At 36.4% G+C, this 22,445-nt stretch overlaps 1 protein-coding gene across 1 annotated transcript; it reads right to left on the bottom strand.

Annotated features, from left to right (window-relative positions):
- Positions 1-1,653: 1,653 nt before the first annotated feature.
- On the bottom strand, positions 1,654-21,482 carry LOC132269720 (altered inheritance of mitochondria protein 3-like). The gene is made up of 8 exons (XM_059770975.1): positions 21,247-21,482; positions 18,192-18,492; positions 17,882-18,097; positions 15,580-17,754; positions 15,244-15,407; positions 15,006-15,157; positions 9,859-9,951; positions 1,654-9,228 (listed from the first exon to the last, which is right to left on the bottom strand). The coding sequence occupies exons 2-6, from the start codon at positions 18,396-18,398 to the stop codon at positions 15,076-15,078; spliced, it is 2,844 nt and encodes a 947-aa protein (XP_059626958.1). The 5' UTR covers positions 18,399-18,492; positions 21,247-21,482; the 3' UTR covers positions 1,654-9,228; positions 9,859-9,951; positions 15,006-15,075.
- Between the last annotated feature and the right edge of the window lie 963 nt (positions 21,483-22,445).

Genomic DNA, 22,445 nt, shown 5'->3' with positions numbered 1-22,445 from the left:
CCCTACTAGATATAAAAATATGCAATTAAGCCACACCGGTGACTATTCCAGTGAGAATTGGACGCCAATTGGTCATGTGCATGGCACATGACCATTTTAAGACCTTAAATACCAAAATTGCCCTTAGGCATATATATATCATCTCTCTATCTACCGTCGTGTGTGGAAGCGGCGGATGATAGACTAGACGGCGAAAATTGGGCGGCAATGGTTTGGACGACGGTGGAGCAGCAATGGTTGGGTTCGCCTGCATGGGTGTGGTCAGGAACGGTGATGGAGAGAGGGACACGCCATGTGTTTCTGAGACTGAGAGTGTGTGTAGTCGTGTGAGATGTTAGGGACGGTGATGGAGAGAAGGACACGGTGCGGATTTCCCTAAGAGTAATGGTTCCGTCGGCGGCTACGCGTGGTTGTGATGATGTTGGTGTTGTTGCCCATGGTCGTATATGCAAACCCGTGACAAAAAAGTCTCAATTTGGGTATTTTCTTCGCCCAGGAACAAGAATCAGAGAGAAAGAAAGATGGATGGGTGGGTGGGTGGTGGTTCACCGGCAAAATCAAGCAAAAACTCTAAGATTGATCAATCAAAGAGGGCCTAACCTTTCCAATTCTTCCTATGATTCTTGTAAATTTTGTAGTCTGCAATTACAGAGAGAGAGAGAGAGAGAGAGGGTAAGTTTAGAGTTGAGAACGAGAATAGAGATGGAGGCGATTGGGGAGGCTGAAATTATTTGCCCTAAAACAAATTATATAAAAAAATGAGCCGACACCCTAAATTCATTCAGACCCGAGATGATTTTAGGGCTTTCCCAAGCAAACACGCCGAGTGGTTCCCCACCATTGTATTAACGATCCATCGAACCTTAAACGATCTTGAGCAGTTGGTTCAGGAAAATGTCGTCCCTGTCAGAATTCTTGGTGGATTAGTAAGATGTTGAACTCATAAGGTTCTAATCCAAATGATCCTCATTCTCAAAACCTTTGTCACAAGTCTGGTATGGATTTTCGTATGTACTATGGACCATCTCCCTTTTCTTACCTCTTCTCCGAGCATGGTTCTAGGGCAAATTATTTGGACAAATTATATATTCACTCATGGTGATGATTTGTGGAGGTCGCCGACGGAGGTCGCCATAGAGGTCGTCGATTAGGCCGGCAAGTGTCAAGGCTTGCTTCGATTCAGGGGAAATTGAGCCATCGAATTAGGGTTGGTTGTGTATAAAAGGTGTGGTTTAGTGAGTTATATGTATCATTTATGTGTGTACATGTATATACAAGGGGAGATGTATATGGGATGGATGAGTGTGAAGGGGAAGAAGCTGAAACTGTTTGTGTGAATATTGCCTGACTTAAAACGACTTCGTATTGATAGAGGGTTATTTTAGACTTTTTCCATTTTATGTTATTTTATTATTATTTTTAAATCATAAATAGAGGGTTATTTTAATCATTTTGTAGCTCCGGTACCGGTCAATAGCGGTCAACGACCAAAATGCACTTATTCGCACCATTTTTAAAGTATAGGGGAGGTGAACAAACAATGAGGGGTTATACGTACTATCTCGATATCACAGGGGTGTAAAGCGCACGCGACCCTATAATATATATATATATATATATATATATATATATATATATATATATACAAGGAAAAATCCATGGAGAAGATTCAGGAAACTATATAGTACAATACAACTAAAAACTACATATCCTTATCTTTGCTCTTCTATCGCCAAGATCGATGCTCTTCTAGGTTGCGATCTGAAATTTTCAGTTAGAAAAAGTAGATGAGTGAGAAGAATGGTCAGGAGAGGCGTGCGTGAATAAGAAAGCGAGAAAGAGAGAGAGGGGAAGTTATCTTTCTTTACCCTACCCTTGTTTGGTTATAAGGTTATGACATGTACCTTTTGGATCTAAAAAAATATCCCTTGTTTGGTTACAAGGTTATCTAAAAAATATATTTTTATTTGCTTGTAGTTTAATAAATTTGGGCCTACTATGAAACTTTATATTTATTGACCAAAAATATTGAATACTTGGGGCCTATTTGGCTAGCGCTTTTGCTTAGTGTTTTTTGTTTTGCTAGCGTACTGTAGCGAAGCAAAAGCATGAATCATGTTTGGTAATATTTGCTGTGCTTTTGAATAGTACCGAAGCGCTTCTAAAATTGAGACCAAAATTGGAAGCATCAAAATGATGCTTTTGTTTGCTTCCGCACTATTCATAAAAAATAAAAAAAATTCTAAAATAACATTTTTAACTAACAATTCAAATTTTCAAACTTGCAACACTTATTACTAAACATGCTTTCATGTTTTTGCTTCTAAAAATCTTGTAACAAATTTACGTAACCAAACAAGCTTCTAAATAGTGTTGAACACACTCTAAAAGCATAAACATTGCTTCTGTTTCGTATTAAAGCAAAGGCACAAAGCAACTGTGGTTGCAAACGGGCCCTTAGTGAGTCTAATTTCTTGATTGAATACTTAGTGATCTGAACCATCCCACGTGTTGTATCGTACCCGTATCCCATATCCGTGTCCGTGTCCCTGTCCGTGCTTCCTAGGTTTTCTTGATGCAGATCTGAACCATTTATGGTACAGATTCAAATCTAATGAAAAGAGAGTTGTTTTTAGAGTTGAACTAGATCACGTGATATAAAGCTAACACAATCACAATATATATATGTATATATGACTGTCTCTTACCTTATCTAAATAAATGATATATTATCTAGTAGGTTGTAGCTATAATAATATGAAAGTGATGAACCTATCTCACTCTCGCCACCACCAACAAAACTAGAAGTTATACGCAGCACAAAACATGGATGGCATCACCAGGTACTTTCCAACTAATATTTATGAAATTTGGCCATGGGTTAATTCACCATGATGACTGAACAAGCTTTGGTAAAGTAATATTCATAGTAAGGAACTGGGGCCAAAAAGGATTCATCCGGCCCCTTTAGTGTCAAATCCTGATAAGATACATTAACATGGATGTGCTAATTTACTCTCTTAATTTACTTGATTGTTGACAGCATTAACTAGAAAATTACAAAAATAAAAATAAAAAAATAAGACAGCAGTAATGATCAATGCAGTATGCATGAAAAAACTATATATAAATGCTGCCATATTTTTGTTCCCAAATTCTTAAAATAATGTATTGCACCCTACGCCCGTACATACCTGGATCTTTTGCCGCTCTTTTTTGTTATACCGAATTCTTCAACATACTTCTCAAGAAAAATCATATTAACACAAGTTCTAGAACATACCGTATTTTTCCCAACCAATTTTCAAAACTCTGCTGAAAATTTATCATAGAAGAGAAGATAACATCAAGAAACATACATGGTTAAACAAAATGGCTGTAATAACAACTTAAGTACAAACATATAACAACCATGTCAAGTATACAGAAAATACTCTGACCTCTTGTGTACAATACCTATGAATATATTCAAGGAAGAGAAAAGAGGACATTAAGTAAACCATGAACTAATTTATTTCAATATAAGATATAAGTTTCTACATTCAGACATTCAAGAAAATCAATAAGATCAATTGCTCAAAACCAAAACAAAAAATTTGATTACAGCATCAGTGGACAAGTGCATATGCCACACAATATTTTTTTCCTCCCTGCACATTGTACATATTTCCTCTATGATCACTATCTATAGGCAGAATAGCATGAATTATTTGCTTTAGGTGGTGGAGTCATTGGCAAATTTTGATGAGGTTACCTTACATTTTCATTATGATAAAGGGTCATTCAAGCGTATCAAGAATTTAAGACAGATACTGTGTTTATGTATGGGTTCCTACACCACTCAATTCCATTTAAGACTATGAACATCCATAATTGAACCTGATTTTTTCATATCTCACGTTATTTTGGACCCTAATACCTCTTTGGACTTCTATTCATTAGGTTTGCTTGTCCATCTTTTGATATATTTCAAGCATCCTATTGATAATTGAAATCAAAGCAATTGGATTTTCTGAATTGGGCCTATATGACATGACTGATAAATAGAAATACTCCACCGTTACGCCATAAAAAAAATTAATAATAAAATAAAATACCACCTAACAAGCATTAGCTCTCCTTGAGAAAGAGGTGAAAGTGAACCTGCCTCCAGTATAGCCGCATTATTAGAACTTCACTCCCGTCACTACCCCCCCACCTTCAGCATCCCCCTCCTCGCAGTTTAAGTTAACAACTTGTAACTATCATGACAAGAAAAACTATGTTCAGAATTACATAACAAGAGTTTTGAAAATAAAGGCGACGAGACAATCTGGGGTAAAATAATGTATTGCACCCTACGCCTGTACATCCAGGAACTTGTTCAGAATTACATAACAAGAGTTTGACAGAAGATATTTGACCATATAGAATCATCCAATTCAGTCCATTCCCATTAACCACTCAAGCAGGGACCCATAGTAGAATCAATTTCAGGCTTAGAAAGTCGAAACCCCTCTGCCTCCTTGAAACTCTTCAATAATGCAGGATATACTGGGGTTGTCTCTTTTTTCTTGGAAGCTAAAGATGAGTTGGGTAAGACTCCTAAAGGTATGGCTTCTTCATGATTACGAATATGAAGGAATAATTCCATTAATTCTCAGCCTTAGGTTTTTAGTGCTTCACAGTATACATCTAAAGGAGATATAGCTTAACAAGATATCAAGGATTGGTGACGTAAAAGATTTTTATGAAGAAGAATGTAGATAACAAAAAATATCAAACAATTGCATAAGAAATTTAACTAAAGCTTGCAGCCAAAAAACATTGCAATGAATGAGTGATGCAACTAAAAGTTCAGAACGCAGAACATACAGCAAACCTGGCATAAAACGGAGAATCTTTGAAGTCAAAGATTCTTATCCAACAGAGAAAGGTCTACACTGTAGCTTCAATTGAGCCCCATAAATTGAAACAAAAGAAATGGAGCAGATCAGTTATAGAAGCATAATATAATAAATCTCTCTCAGATTCAAACACGATTCAATCAGTAATCAATCTAGACAGCACAGGCAGGTAACATTAATAAAAAAATCAAATAAATAAAAATAATAATAATAATGACTATGCTAGTCTTGTGGTTGAATTACAGTTAAGCAAATAGATAATATACTCTAGTAGCACCCCACAGAAATATTTTACTAAGAACTATATCATTTTCACTAAGAATAAAGCAATGAAGTATGTGAGAAGAGAGAGCATATTCCAGAGAAAAGATAAAAGAAAAGGAGAAAATGAATTTCAAATACACATGAAAAAACGAAAGAGGCAAATAAAAACTAAGGAAGCACATCTTCAGCCCTAAGAGCAGCAACATCAAGAACTGAGAATCAAATTGAAGTAGCAAGAACATCAGAACAAGAGGCCTATCCAATATGGAGTCCTGAATTTTCTCACCCCAAATGCCCCAAAGGATAGCAACAAATAGCATTTAACAACTATGTCCTTAATATTTGAATATTAAAGTTCTTTACTGTGACTCATCTACAGCAGTTTCAGTTATGTTCCACTATAAATCTTACTTAAAGCTAATTCAAAATTAAAATCAAACAAAGGGTCATTGTTTGGCACAGCAGGAAAATCTCAAGCTGACAAGCATGAGGATACAAACGTGAGTCTGGATAATTTTTTTCAAAGGTTAAGTTTGTCTCCCGTAGTCTTCTCCCAACACCTACATAGGCAGGACCAGCACTTGGTGATGCAATTTTTTTTATTAAAATAAAAGGATAGTTTCCCCTTAAAAGTATAAAGGACCAAGAAAGGTTAAAGCAGAACAACCATCCTGAGCTATATAAAATATCTAGCCCCAAGGAAGATGTTATGTAAATATGCAATGAAGACAAATTCCTATCAAGAGAAATGAACCAGTTTAAGATATCTGAAGGTCAAGTAGAAAATTTATTAAAGAGAAAAGCAAACAAATTTTGAAAGCTCCTCGATGACCAACAATTAGAGCTATATATAATATATTGACTGTAACAAAAAACCAATAAAGTCAGATAATTTCAATCATTTACCCTTCAACGGTGAACTTCAATGAGTGGTCTACAATCTAACAAATACCAAAAATGCTACACCAAAACATGCAATTTTCTTTACCAGTAAATCTTCTAAAATATTAGCAATGCTCTAGGTTTTTGCAAGAGGAAGCATCGAGATGCGGCCACATCAATACATTCACATCATTCAATTTCTTATTCCAGAATGTGACAGTAATTGTTGCCTTTCAACCCCAAAATATATTGTTTTTTTATTTAATTAATATTTCCACTTTCTGCGACCCTTTTATATTTATTAAAGTGAAAAGGGGGAACTATAATGTATAACATGGTAAAAAGTGCATTTTTCTTGATACTCATGGGAATTATCTACCACCTGTGATCGTTTTGGTAAGGTTGAAAAGAGAGAGAGAGAGAGAGAGAGAGTTGACTAATCATTAAGCAAAGCAAGGAAGTCATTAAAGCAACTTTTCCTCATGCAAATGGATCAAACAGGAGACAAAAGCACACACGGTTTTATTGTCAACAACTTAAAACTTCAGTGAAAGAGTAAATTTAAAGTAAACCCATTCGATAACAAACAGAACTTTAAAAAGTTAAAAGAAAACAAATAACTGTTCTCAGGAAACTGAACCAAGCAGCCCTTATATGCTATACTTGAGAGTTCACATTTAAATATAAGGATTCCATCTCATAAAAGTTCCAAGAATTCCCTAAATTTGAAGCCAAAATAAGACAAGCAAGCAACCAATTACACAGATAAAAGCATTCACAATTTCTTCTTCTAATCAAGAAAAAGATCGATATATTGATAAATGCTTTTATGAAAGCAACAAATTCAGGTGGTTAGTGTACATTGCTACATCGATCCTTCCTTCTCTTTCATCAAGGTTAGGTATTTCCCTTTAACTTTTCAGGGTGGGCGTGAACGTATGTGTTGCAGGGTGGAAGTAAAATGGTGGTGGGCCCGAAAGGAGGCCTCCTCCATCGTCACATCCTTCCTGCTTACCAAATGTAGGCTTAGGTTGTTCTGTGGAGTTTTGTTTCTATTGTTGGTTGTGGATGGTTCTCCCTTTTGTACTTGAGGCAGGCCCTTGAGTGTATAACTCTCCTTGGTTGTTATAATGACAAATACAACCAACAGATTAAATTACTTAGGATGAGGACAGAAGGCACATGAAATGCATCAACAATGAACTATAATAATTATTGTGTAATTGGTGTTATCAACTATTAGTGAACCAACTTGGATAATCGGTGGATAAATAATAACTCCTAACAACTCTATTCCAACCCATGACACATAAAGGACTTGCTATAGGGGTTCCTAAACTTTCTCAAAAGCTTGGGTCCATTTTATCAAAAACGCTTGATTAACTGACAAATGAGAAATTGTTTATCAAAGTCACTGCATGATGAACTGCCTACACAATAGATGACGTTAACATGAAATAACAAACAGTTAGTTACGATATACCAGTGAAGTGGCATGAATCATCTTCTTTGTCTTTATTCCATATGAATGGGTCAGTCGCATACAAATATATATATCCCTTCTTTTCTATAACAAGTCATTTCTCCGACTATATTTCATCTTTAAATTTTTTTTTGAATAACTTCATCCCATATTAGTTCCAGTCATCCTCTCTGTCTCTCCTCTCTTTGTTGGTGCATCAACATGTATACATCGTATAAGTCTACACCACCTATTACCTAAGTCTGTTTTCTCTTGTGTCATCCCTTTTTTCTCTTATGTCATCCCTTATAAGTGATATCCCTAATTCCTTCCTCACAAGTTAATTATTAATCGTCTCTCTTCTAATCGGTCCTCTTAGCGATGGCTTCTTCCAACCAGGTGGTTTTCCGCCCCTAATGGGACTGGCATTGAGACCCCTTTCAAAAAAAGAAAGGGTATGGATTAAGAGATTAGAACTCTTGAGTCATGTTCAGGGCAGGACCAGGTTTTCTATCACCCGGCCCCAATTATATAGCAAAACTATGCATATACAATATTCTTATTTTGAAGTACTCAAATTGCCCTTATATACATTAAAAAATTTGTAAGGCATCTTACATCTCTGATCTCTCAAACACACCTCACCCGCTGCTCCCACGGACCAGCCGTCCACTATCTCAATACTGCCTCACTTCCCAATCAGCGATTTCCTACAATCCAAAGCCTTCTCCCAATCATCTTTTGTGCGATTAGCACTATCCCACATCTCCCAAACATATTTTTTACAGCCAGCACTCTTTCGCCCATGTCAAAGCCTTCACATCTCCCAACCCTCATTTGTCTCACCCTAAATTCCAAAGTCGCAGCGTCATACTGACACACCGACACTTTGACAATGGTGATCATCCAATCAGGAGCAAAAACCACAGATTTGGTTTATTCATGATATATTTGTGTGCTTTGCTTTTGTTCATAAACGGCCGGGATGGGTGGGGTGGACTTGTGTTTTGCTCATAAACCCCTCCTGAGTTCAGGACAGGTATGGGATAGTCTAACACTTAACAAAACGGGGTAGTGTTTTGGGGAACCCCCCTAACGCACACACCCCCCATCCCTAATTCTTATCATTCATTTTAGCATTCTCACTTTTTTTTCTTTTCTTTTTTTTTTTGGGTTGCAATGCATTTCATCAAGTGTAAGTTGGAGCCCGGAGCCAAATGTCTCTCCAAATAACAAGCTTAGCCCCGCTCTTATTTAAATGGACATTAAAAGTTTCTTATACATTAGAAGTCAAAGAACACTTTACATGAGTAGTGTACCTTTAACTTTAAGGATATTTTTAAAGGCTTCAGAAGTAAATGAATTATAATATTTAATAAATTTATTATTTATGAATTTTGTCTCCCACAATTCTACAAGTTTCTATGGTATATGATCTCCTTCAATTTATGAATGGTAATGATACATAAACCCCCAATTTAAGTGATACATCCAGCCAAAATGTCCTCACCATTAAAGTTCCATCCAAATTGCACTTGACTTGAGCAAAGATACCTGCAAGAACTAGAGTCACTGAGTTCACATCAACAACAAACACAATTTAGCTTAAGTTGATGTATTTCTAGCAGAATATACTTGTCTTGTAGCCATCCAATATTGGGATGGAAATCTTTTGCCCAACAACTCAGACCAGAAACCATGTCAGAGTGGTATTGATGAAATCTCACTATTCATCTAGCAAAGAAATGAAACATCATATTTTGTTAATTTTTGCCACCCCAACTGCATACCCATTTCGTCATTTGGATAGTGATCTCTATTTTTTTCCCCGAGATAATAAACAACTCTGAAATCAAAATCAAGTAGGCATACACTATAAAGGCATGCACAAAGCCAGGAGCATTCCGGAAGATAGAAAAGGGAGGGACAAGAAATCTTTTGTGTCTGGACATTAAGCAGAAACAAGAATCTAATGACAAGTTACCAACCAAAAATACAACAATGGTACAGCATTCAGTCTTCGAACAATCTTAGTCTATGAATTTCAAGGGGAAACCTGAAGTGACCAATCCACGCCATATAGAGCCGGACATAGTCCACATATTGTTTCGCAAAAATTTAAAATAAATTGATTCTGATCCACAAAGGAAAATAATTTTTTATAACCCACCAAGACCATGAAGAATAGCCCAGAAATTTTAACATTCGATTTACATATCAAAATGTAATGAATTGGTTAAATATTTTCAGAGGATTGTGGAGGCAACAGATTATAACAATTCCGCAATAAATCATCAATTTCACAAGCACAAACTTTGAAGCATTTGGCAAGAAACAAAGCTTATGCACTGAACATATCCTTACCATATAAAAAATTTGTGAGTAAACCTTTCTGCTGAACTTTAAGCTCTTTAGTCATCTGCTTCCCCGACAGAACACAGGTTGAATTGAAAAGATCTAGAGGGAGAGAGAGAAAAAGAAAAAAATCAACCAAAAAGTTAACTTAAGAACTGAACTCAAGTATTTAAATTAATTGTTGATAGATTATGAATTATAGCTCAATTTCATACAACTATTTTTCTGATAAGGGGCAAAAACAATGATGTTAAGTTGCTATTTGATAAGACTGAAAATTAAGTACCAAAAAAGTTAAGAACTGAATTATAAGTACAGAGGTTTAACCGCTAATTTTAATTTGAGAATTTCTTTGATACTTTTAAAAAAAAAATTTAATTAATTGTTATCTTTGGTGAAAAATAAAGTCTCTGCCACTTAAAATCTTACCCCATTTTAAGCAATTTAAAGTGATATTATAGATTGGGTTATCAAATATACTCAGTTGGATAATCACTTAATTATTCAGAATAAAATACTGAATTGAGTTAAAGCCAGAAGGCATTTAGAATGATCAAACAGATGCAAATTATGTTCAACAGAAACATCCTATTGTGCTCTCTGTTTGAAGACTCACGTAGCACGCAATAACATAAGTTGACAAGAACATTCCAGTATAAATTAGGGTTTTCATGTAGTTTATGCTTTCCTGAAAGTAATTGAATAAACTCCAATAAGTATCATAATGAGGCTACTTAGCAGTCATAAATTACCCACCTGTCTTCAATGCACAACATAATGTACTGACACAATTCAACATCACCTAACAGCCTGTAGCACGCAATGACATAAGTTGACAAGAACATTCCAGTATTTTAGTTTAAGGTGTCAGTTTTATTTAACTTGGGGCTTTCACGTAGTTTATGCTCTCCTGGAATTAATTGAATAAACTCCAATAAGTATCATAATGAGGCTACTTAGCAGTCATTAATTACCCACCTTTCTTCAATGCCCGACATAATGTACTGACACAATTCAACATCACCTAACAGCCTGTAGCACGCAATGACATAAGTTGACAAGAAAATTCCAGTATTTTAGTTTAAGGTGTCAGTTTTGTTTAACTTAGGGCTTTCATGTAGTTGTTCATGCTTTCCTGGAATTATTTGAATATTCTCTACTTAGCAGTCATAAAATACTCAACTGTCTTCAGCGCCACATAATGTTCCGACACAATTCAACATCACCTAACAGCCTGTGTGGCAGTTTTATTTAACTTAGGGCCTTCGTTTGGTTCATGCTCTCCTGGAATTAATTGAATATTCTCCAATAAGTATCATAATGAAGCTTCTTATCAGTCTTTAATTACTTAAAGCGCAATTCAACATCACCTAACAGCAGTTCCACGATATCTTGCAACCAAGTAGGGCAAGGGTAGGCCTATAACCAACTCTTAACAGTCTCCTCTTAGTTGCCCTCTCCCCTTCTTCACTCTTTTTTTAAAATATATATATATATATATACACACACGCACAATATCCAGCTATATTACGCTAAATTCAAATGCCATTTTGTCATAAAGTTCAAAATAATTTACAAAACAACATATTCTCAACTTTTTAAGAATTTAATCCCATGAGAAAACCTGCTTCCAAGAAAGGGCTCATGAAATCCAATAACATATTTCTATAATTTTTCCAAAATAGCTATAGAAAGATTTGAGCCATGCAGCCACTGGTTTGCTTGTATACCAATATTGTCACAGTTGATATTTTAATTAACTTCAAATATCATGAATCTCTTTTTTCAATTTCTCTTTGAATTTTTTTTTATGATGGTAGAGAAAAAATGTTATTATCCTTGATGACTAACATTGAACCAAGAAATCAAAACTAATTAATAAAAAGATTTCAAAACAAAATTTATTGTGAAGTTACAAAAGAGCATAGGTTCATTATGGAACTGTCTAGTTCAATTTTTCACAATTCCAATTTATGATTGCCATATGTTGGATTCTTCGTTGCCTTTTGTTAGAGGCATGGCATAATTTTTAGTTGATACTATATCTTACAGAAAATATTAGGCCATTCCAGCGCCAAATTATACCATGAAAAAAATAGCCATAATTTGTCAATCATGCATCGGCTCAACCATTTATTCCAGTCTAAAATTCCAATAGGCATTGTTGGCAGTTATCAACAATTGTTTTTTAGTGCTGAAGCATTATAGAGTATTGAAAGAATTCACACTTTATCAGCAGCATGCTTACATTCACCATTTAGAAACAAATGTGTTCAATAGTTTATTGGTTTTTAACACCTAACCACTTATCATAATGTTTTCCGAAAAATTCTAACCAAAGTAATCTTTCCTATCATACGTTTCCTATCCAGGAAATCTAGTCATCTTTCAATTGTATTTTCGATCATGCATCCCTTGCCTTTTGGGTAGGCCAGTATCTATTCTCAGCTTTCTAAATAAATGTTTCCAACTGCTGAGTGTGATTGATCGTAAAACTGTTAGAACCAACAGTATAAGAAAATTAATTACTTCAGATAAATAATGACAGGGTAAAGGGCCAACAAGCAAGATTCTAAATTCTGGAACAGGATTGTCCGTCAAAAGGTACATAAATCTACAAGTACATAATGCTTATTTAGTTACGAGAATTTGACTGCAGTATCACAAAGGTAATGTAAATCATTTCATTTCAATCTTTAATCCAGACGGTCCTGCTTTGCATTTTGAGAATTGCTGATTCCTCTGCCCTTTTATCACCCCCTAAAAGCGTAACAGAGAATGCTAACATATTGCAAGGTAAACAAAATTACTGCAATAACCGACTAGCATTGGGCAATTTCCTCATGCCCTTGCTTTAGATGATACTCATTATTGTAACAGCAGGGTAAATTTAGTCACAATCTAGTAAGCATAGATACTTCCCCAAGGTCGCCGTGGCCATATCAGATACGTATTCAACACAAATACATGAATGCAGGATACAGCAGGCATATGGATATGTATCCGGTACTGCTGGTAATCATTCAGATTTTTAAGATATTTTTTTTTCTAAATCGACACAGTGAAACTTCTAGGTGTCCTGGGCTATGGCTGGGCAAAATTATATCTATTTTTAAAAAATAAATATAAAAAATCATTTTTAAAAAGAAAATAAAACAAAAAGGACTTAAAAGCCCAAACAGATACCACCTGACACTCAACAACACAATGAGAGAGAAATACAGAAAAAAACTTAGGGGAAAAAATAAAGAGAAAAAGGTAAAAATAAAGAGAAAATGAGAAGCAGAAGAAAAAGGGAGATTCAGTGTCTACTAAAGCATGTACAAATATAAAATAAATAATTTTATATTTAATAATATAATATATTGTTTTATTTTTGTATCTTGAAATAACCGTATCCTTTTTCTTTTTCTTTTTTTCGGAGATTTGATGTTTCACCGTATATGTGTCGTGTCATGTCTGTATCCCATATCCGTGCTTCATAGGTCACAATATATAGAGGTAATAATTTAATCATTCACTAAAAAAGTAAAATAAGCGATAACTTATAAGACTGACACTAAATGGACAAATTATGTCTTTTCAGCTAAAAACTATGGATACAGACATGAGATATGGATATGAAATTTCAAATTAAAATAAATAAATAAATAATATGAACAAAAAGGGTGCATAGTAATAAAATATATATTTATACATAAAAATCGTATTATGCATGTTAAATAAACATTTTATGCTTGTACCGTGAACTTTGTAATTTACTAATCATATGATTATAATCATCTGTAGCATAGAGAAAGACATAACAAAATACCATGTATATCTTTATGTTTCTTAGTGTATGCATGTAGATAAGTAGACGTATACCACCAAAATCATCATTCTTGCCTTTTATCCCATATGAACGGATTCTGCCTAAGATAAGCAGATGCATATATAAACATCATTTGATGATTTCTCCTATTTTAATAAAATATTTCTTTCTCCTGATTCTTAAACATGATCAAACTTTATATAAATCTTATATAAACCTCTAATTCTATATTCCTTACAATTATACTTTGTTTCTGTGTTAAAAGAAAGTCTTGTTCAACTTTCAAGCTTCATCAGTCGCATGCGATTATTAGTGGTCAAGAAATGTCAAGTTTTCAAGCTTCATCAGTCGACAAATGACTTATACAGATACGGCTTCTCAGCTTTTCAGATAAATCAAGGGAATAATTTATCCACAAATTAGAATTTGGGTGCTACCGAATGATCCAATGAGGTGGAAGCATGTAGAACCATTAACAAAACTACTTATTTAAAACAAATCACATAAAATGACGGATGCCCCTATCAATTCCAAAAGAGAAAATGCGTGTTATGGAAATTTCCTCTTGATCAGAATCAATCTATTATCTCCAACTGTATCATACTTTTAACCGTACCATCTTCCTTTCCAAAAACCAAAACACCATTATCATTTTGCTCCATAAAGTAAACCCACAGACCAGCGTTTTCATTTTTACTATTAAAGATATAGCTCAATGTCTTGAAGAATTAGACACAGAAGTAGGCCAAACAGAAAAAAGAGCAAGCTGCTCAACAATGCTGGCCATTGTAAAACTAAGGTTATACATATCTGGGAAAGACAATAACTACATATGGATTCTTGCAGAGTCAGTTATCGAAGTAGAATGATTGAACAGAAGAAAACATTATAGCTTGGTTGGAGTACTATTTGTTACATTAAAATTTTAATCTTCAGACATAACAAATATCCCAATTTCCCAATTTGAGTGTTGAACCAAAGAATGAGAAAAGACGGACAATAACCAGTATGGGCACCAGATATAGACCATTAACATAGCCCTCAGCATAACTCACACAAGTGACAAGCCAATAAATACAGCCAGGTCCTGTTACCTATGAGAAAGTACCACATTTTTCCAAAAAAGAACAGCATTGACTAATAAACTGATACCACAAATTTGTTTTAACTTTTAATTAAAAATGCTCACTTAACATAATACTGTCCAATTATAAACAAAACAAACCTAACTGCCACTGCAACTCCAGTTCCAAAACCATCTCCAATAACATAAACAAACCCGTAAAACAGGAAAAAGATACAGAAGGGTGAATCAACTATATATTTCTAAGTGTGAAATTACCAAAGACACGACTTGATTCAAAGTCGGGAATGAGATCGGTGTAGTCCACTATCTAGCATTGCACCATGACTCAATACTTGTTGCCACAACCCTCATGACTGGAACTACTCGACGTGCTTGCCCCTTTAAGTGAAGGATGATCGTTGGAAGTTCTACGAGAGAAGCCACAAAATGCGTTGGAGAATTCTGACCTAAATATTAGCAACTTTTACTTAATAATAAACTAATGATAACTTACTTCTGTTTCTTTCCATTCTGCTGCTTTATGCTTAGAACCGTATCCATGGCCATCTTTTGGTGTTCCTTTGTTTGTGAATGCAGTTCTAGTCCTTCCATTGTTTCACAATCAACTTGACAAATGCCACACCATCCCATGCTTGCTAACTTTCTTTTCTCAACGCCCTGAGGATACCCGTGCAATAAAAGAGATACGTAACAAATAGAAAGGGACCAATCTAAACTAAAGTGCTCTATGTGCATACCATATTCAAGCTATATCGGTCAACAGTTTCATTATCAGAAGGAAACTGAGAAAGACAAAGCAAACAATGAACAGCAAGATATCAATACTTACTCTGTAAAAACTACCATCATTTGGATATCCCTGGGTAAAATAACTGCTTCTAAATCCAGGCTCGCCAAGACGTGGATGACTCAACTTGTTGCCTCCAAAAGATCCACCAGGAGGCAGATGTTGAGGGAAGTTTCCAGAGCCAGTCAATTCCCCAATACGTGCTTGTCCAGGAACGACACCCAAACCAGCCTGACTCAGAAAGTCCTGAGGACCCAGATGTTCACCACTCAATTGGCCAGGTAAAGTATTTTGTGCAATCAAGTCACCTCCCTGCAGAGTCCCCGGACCTTCAAGCACACCTGTTCGCATCTGATTAGGTAAAAGTGGGAACCTACCTCCACCAAACAGGTGTGATTCATTCAACGCTGACTGGTTAAGTGGGACACCTGAAAATTTTCCAGATCCACTCATCTGAATGCCAGGATAGTCTCTAATTGGACTTCTAGGAGTCGAACAAACTGTGTGATGCCGATCTAATCCAGCAACTGGTTCAAACTCACGCCTATCAAGGCGCTGAGGAGGTTCCAGAGGCTTCAACCTTTCACCCCGAAACCCTAGTATCAATGTGGAATCAAAGACTAGGGACCTGTTCATTCTTGACACATTTAATTTAATACCAGACAACTGCCCAGTTGTACCACTTTCCAAAGTCTCATGTAAATCTGAATTAAGTTGTCTGCCATCAAAGTGACAAGACCTCTGATTGGAAAAAAATTGAGTCTCCATTGGATTAATAGGATGCTGCTGACCAACCTGACCTTCAGGACCATGTGGTGGCGCTTTTCCCATTATCCCACCACGTGAATCCAACGATCCAGTACACAACTCAACCTGCGGCAAACCTACTATAGGACATTCACCTTCAGATATCCTAGAGACCCCATCATGCGGAGGAGACATATGATCTTGATTGTATTGCTTCTGAGAAGCACCAGCCACATAATTTTGAGGCTGCTGCAGATGCTTTACAGCACAACAATGCTGATTTGATCGACTCTGATTCACACCCAATGCTTGACCCTGCTGCTGCTGCTGCCGCTGCCGCTGCCGCTGCGCATATTGCTGAGGCACTGGTTGTTGAACTGGCTCCATAACAGAATGCTGGTTAACAGGGTGACCAGGTTGCTGTGCATGTGGGTAAATTGGCTGCTGTTGTGAAGAAGGGACGCTTGAGATTTTCCCTTGTGATGGCAACAAGGCTGGCTGTTGCTGATTGACCATAGGAGGACGAGGTTGGGGTGGATGCATCTGAGGAGGATGTAAAGGGAGCTGACCATGTATTTGGGCCGGATATGGAGGCAGAGGCCCATTCTGGAGATGTATGTGCATAGGGAGGTGTTCTGAGGCTCCCAACTGCATCTGCTGGATAACCTGGGGTTGCGTATGGAAGTAATGGCCAATCACTGCATCGGCCGAGGGATGCTGTGTCTGAGACTGGGCATTTGGATTTGGTAGCTGCTTAGGCTGAAGAGCCTGAAGCTGGGGTCGGGGTTGGGGTTGGGGCTGGGGCTGGAGTTTGGGTTGGGGTTGGGGTTGCGGTTGCGGTTGCGGTTGCGGTTGGGGGGGTCGGGGTTGGGGTTGGGGTTGGGGTTGGGGTTGGAATTGGGGTTGAAGTTGGGGGGGTTGGGGTTGGGGTTGGGCTTGGGCTTGGGCTTGGGCTTGGGGGGTTCGGGGTTGGGGTTGGGGTTGGGGTTGGAATTGGAATTGGAATTGGGGTTGGAGTTGGACCCACGGCTGGAACTGTCCTTGAGGTTGAAATTGGTGTTGGCCCGGTTGGGGCTGAATGTAAGCCTGAGGCTGATTTTGCCCTTGAACACGCTGTGGATGCTGCTGGTAGTGCTGGATGGCCTGCTGCTGGTAGGGGTAGTAATGTTGATAAGTCTGCTGGTAAGAGTCATATCCAGGGTACTGCTGGTAGTGCTGATATTGTTGCTGATACCACGTTTCTGGAGCTGGCACACCAGCTGGAGCTACAGCTTGGGCTTTTGAATTTGCACCGATTTGCTGATTGGGATCATATCCAGGTGGTGGTGCACCGGTAGCTTGTAAAGTCTGTGACTGAGATGTCCGCAATCCAGATTGAGTAGCAGTCTGGATCTGGTCAGCAACAACAACTGTGGCTGTGGCCGCAGTGCCCTGGACACCCTGTGCCTGCTGTGCTTGTGGTTGCACACCCTATTGTTCGATTATACAAGAATAAATTCATCAAGAAAACAAGATAATTGTCTTAATGTATGCCATATATGTAAAGATATGCAAATGCTATATATGTATAGATATGCATATGCCTTATTGCACTCACAGGACAGTTTTGTGTATGCTCCTGTGCTTGACGATGCAAAATTTGGCCTCCACATCTGTGGCATACCACTGGCAAATTTCCAAAGGCACACCCAGAACAATGGGAAGTGCACTCAGATAAAGGACCCAGCCATGAGCATCCACTCCTGTAAAAGAGACAATGAACTGCTACCTTGCCTATGGTTTCAGCCAATGTTTTGTTTGATTCTATAAGTGGCTGCAGAAAAGTGTTATTAAAACAAACTTAAAAAAAATAAGATAACAAAAAACTTAGATAGGCACAGTAAAAACAAAGATAAGTGAAAAGTAACCTTAGATTCCGCTTCGGCCACCAAGTATCCATCATATGGGCAAGCCCGTGTAGTTCCCACAATGTATGTCAAACAAGGTTTGCAATAAAGATGAGTGCACCCTGACTGAAGAGCTTCATTTGGGTAGACAAGCAAGCGACATACTGGGCAGAAGTACTCTCCAGAAAGAGATTGAATGTTCAATATGCAGTCAATATCAAAACCCATGTTGGCTCAGATTTAAGCCTATCTCCTACCATACACCAATGCAATGGTTCTAAAAATTGATGGATGATACAAAATGGACAACTACCACCTGACCCTGCGAAGAAAACAAATAAAAAAACAAAATAGAGATCCCGGTATAAATAATTTTCCAAGAAAACTCTGAATTTCAACTTGTATTAATGCCAACCAAGACTAGTACAAAGAAACAAAAAAGGATGACATCTAATACAGCTCATACTTAAACAAACACAAACCAATAGCAGTCAGACTGACCATTGTCATTCCGTCACATTTAATGCTAGGGTGAATCCGGCAACCATAAACTTATGCTTATATATGCTGAATCTCGTGGGAACACAAATATAATATATACATATAAGATATGGGCAAAAACTTGGTTCATTCTGTCACATTTAATGCTAGGGTGAATCTGGCAATCATGAAGTAATGCTTACATAAGCTAATCCTCGCTGGAACACCCATAAAAATAATATGGCAAATTTTTGAAACCAAAAAGGTAAAAAAGATCAATACAACCTTGGCAAAGCATAAAATAATAACCAAAACAAACCTCATATTCCCTGCATGAATTTTTCTCTGGCTACACTCTCTCACAACAAAAATGAATTGTCGTCATTTCCAATAAATGTAATTTCTTTATCAAAATAGAAAGAAAATTCATTAATTGCAAAATTCAGTGTTTAAAAATAAAATAAAATATTAAACCAAATGAACCTTCTAAAATGCCAAGCGACAGCACAAAGACTATGCACACTAACTTAAAGCTTAAAAGAGATGTCATATGCACTTATATATATATATATATATATATATAGAGAGAGAGAGAGAGAGTGATGAGAACTTAAAGAAAGGCTCATCAGTGATCGTGCACAACCCATCACCGTAAACTTGATAAGTATGACCATCAAGAAAGCTTACTTGCATAGGCAGGCCTTAGGGGTTAACTGTTATCATCTTGATAATGGGAGACTGGTTTGGGATGTTCGATTCAGGCGTGCCTTTCAGGATTGGGAGATTGATGAGGCAATTCGTCTCTTGGAGTTGTTATATCGCCAGAGGATTGTGGTGGAGGATTCAGATTGTTGGTATTGGGTCGCAAACTCCAAGGGGCGTTTTGAGGTGAGGTCTTTCTTCAAGTGCCTCTCTGTTGATCCTAGAGTTCGTTTTCCTTGGAAGTCTGTTTGGCGTTCTAAGGCTCCTCTCAAAGTGGCTTTCTTTGTGTGGACTTCGGTTCTGGGTAGGATCTTAACCCAAGATAATTTGAGAAGGAGAAGCCAGGTGGTGGTCAATCGTTGTTATATGTGTCTTCGTGATGAGGAATCTGTGGATCACCTTCTTATTCATTGCTCTTTGGCTAGAGAGTGTTGGGATTTGATGCTTGGCTTATTTGGGTTTTATTGGGTTATGCCAAGATCTACTAGAGAGTTGATTGAGATGTGGAGAGGTTGCCATGTGGGGGCTCTCAGTCAGGATGCGTGGAGAGCTACGCCGCTTTGTGTGTGGTGGTGTATTTGGCTTGAAAGGAATAGGAGATACTTTGAAGGAAAGGCGATGTCGATTTCGGTGCTTAAATTCTCGATTATAAATTCTCGATTATTTCAACTCTTTTTTGTTGGGTTTCAAGGAGAGATCATAGATCGTTGGAGGAAATTGTTGATTTTTTGGCCTCTTTGAAGGCTTGAGTCCTTTGTGCTCTTTTGTATTTCCTTGGGTTTCTCTCCCCTCTTGAGCGTCTTTTTTTTTTTTTTTTTGATAAATAAAAAATTTAATAAAAAAACACTCCAAGGGGGAGCGGAACCCAAGAACAATACAAAAAGCCACTCAATCCTTCAAAGAGGCCAAAAAATCAACAATTTCCTCCAAAGATCTATGATCTCTCCCTAAAACCCAACAAAAAAGAGTGGAAATAATCGAGAATTTAAGCACCGAAATCGACATCGCCTTTCCTTCAAAATATCTCCTATTCCTTTCAAGCCAAATGCATAATAATATTCTTTTATTTATCAAAAAAAAAAAAAAATGGGAAGGTTGCCCACATGGGATCTTCTTGAATTAGCTTGCATTGTGATATGAATTCCAAATATATTATTTAGAAAGAATAGTTAAAATATTCTGGTAGTTTAAGATTAATACTGATTTATTTTTATATGTTCTTGCAATCTTACCATTTATCGGTAGTGTGTACAATTTAAGATTTATTCATATAGAAGAGCACAATCTCATACCAGGCTGGAGTCACTGGATAGCAATTAACTACAGTAAAAGAAAGATGTCTCACCGTAAAAAAATTTGGAAAGTTATACTTTATATTCACCAGTCATATAAAAACACTAAAAACAAGAATCAGATTCGAGGAATAGCCAAGGACATGAATGATAGCACATCCAAAAACCTTTACAGATGATGCAACGCAAAGAGAAGATCCATATTTACATAAAATCAAAATCAACATAAACAAATAAAAAATCACCATGAAATAATGTACATAAATAAACCCTAAAAATTTCTGAGATCAACCCATGCTTCCTTGGATATTTGACTCTCACTCTGCTAAAAGTGACATAAAATAAACTCAAAGAATGACTAGATACAATAATTCTTGGGAAAAAACAGGGAAATGAACTATGCACATCCAAAAAACTTTACAGATGATGCAACACCAAAAGACTCGTGTTTACATAAAATCAATGCCAATGGAAACAATTAAAAAATCATCAAAAAAATGTACATGAATATATATGTGTGTGTGTGTGTGTGTGTGTGTGTGTGTAAGCATTATCATATACAATACAATGATAGCACAACAAACAACAATAGATATTTGCACCTCATGTAGAAAGAATTCCTGAATTGTTGAATTTATTGTCTCGTTTTCCTGCATAAAATAAAATAAATATAAAATCTTAAATCATATGAACCTCCTGACATGTGAGAAAAAAAAAATCATATTCCAAGTAATAACACAGATATATCTATACATAACTAACGCAAACCTTAAAATGATATTTGGATGCGCATGACAGATATGAACTTATAAAAGGCCAATCATCCATTAATTATAAAATAAATAAATTTGATCATGCACTACCAATCGACGTAAACTTAATAGGAACGACCATCAGGAAAGCTTACTTGCATGCCTGCATGTAATACCTGCAAACATGGAATTTTGTTGATTTGTCTTGAGTTGTTATATGAATTTCACATTTACTATTTACAAAGAATAGTTACCATAATCTTATTTACCGAAAAAAATATATATAGTTAGCATAATCTGGTAGTTTAAGATTAATACTAATTTTATGTTGATGTGTGTATATAGTTTGAAACTGTGAATATCAGGTGACCTTTTGCTCATATAAGAGAGTGTAGTCTCTCTCAAAACAAATTTTAAAAATTAGGGTGTGGGATGGGGACAAGTGACAGCACAAAAACTATGCACACTAACTCAAATCTTAAAATAGATGTTATATGCACTTATATATATATATATATATATATAGATAGAGAGAGAGAGAGAGAGTTTGATGAGAACTTAAAGCAAGGCTCATCATTCATTGGTTGTATGCGCATGACAGATATGAACTTATAAAAGGCTGATCATCCATTAATTATAAAATAAATAAATTTGATCATGCACTACCAATCGACGTAAACTTAATAGGAACGACCATCAAGAAAGCTTACTTGCATGCCTGCATGTACTGCCTGCAAACATGGAATTTTGTTGATTTGTCTTGAGTTGTTATATGAATTTCACATTTACTATTTACAAAGAATAGTTACCATAATCTTATTTACCAAAAATATATATATATAGTTAGCAAAATCTGGTAGTTTAAGATTAATACTAATTTTATGTTGATATGTGTATATAGATTGAAACTGTGAATATCAGGTGACCATTTGCTCATATAAGAGAGTGTAGTCTCTCTCAAAACAAATTTAAAAATTAGGGTGTGGGATGGGGACAAGCAACAGCACAAAAACTATGCACACTAACTTAAATCTTAAAATAGATGTTAT

The sequence above is a fragment of the Cornus florida genome, unplaced genomic scaffold (assembly GCF_030987335.1).
Source record: "Cornus florida cultivar Cherokee Brave unplaced genomic scaffold, ASM3098733v1 CherokeeBrave_3.0.0_Hap2_Chr08, whole genome shotgun sequence".
Taxonomy (NCBI): Eukaryota; Viridiplantae; Streptophyta; class Magnoliopsida; order Cornales; family Cornaceae; genus Cornus; species Cornus florida.
This window is presented reverse-complemented; position numbering and strand designations above follow the sequence as displayed.

Bases quoted from the DNA above. Each gene is read 5' to 3' on its own strand.
- LOC132269720 (XM_059770975.1), bottom strand. From the start codon at position 18,398: ATGGGTTTTGATATTGACTGCATATTGAACATTCAATCTCTTTCTGGA. The intron at 18,098-18,191 runs GTTACTTTTCAC...ACTTTTCTGCAG, and splicing joins TGGCCGAAGCGGAATCTAAG to CCACTTATAGAATCAAACAA. The intron at 15,158-15,243 runs GTAAGTTATCAT...CTTCTCTCGTAG, and splicing joins CAGAATGGAAAGAAACAGAA to AACTTCCAACGATCATCCTT.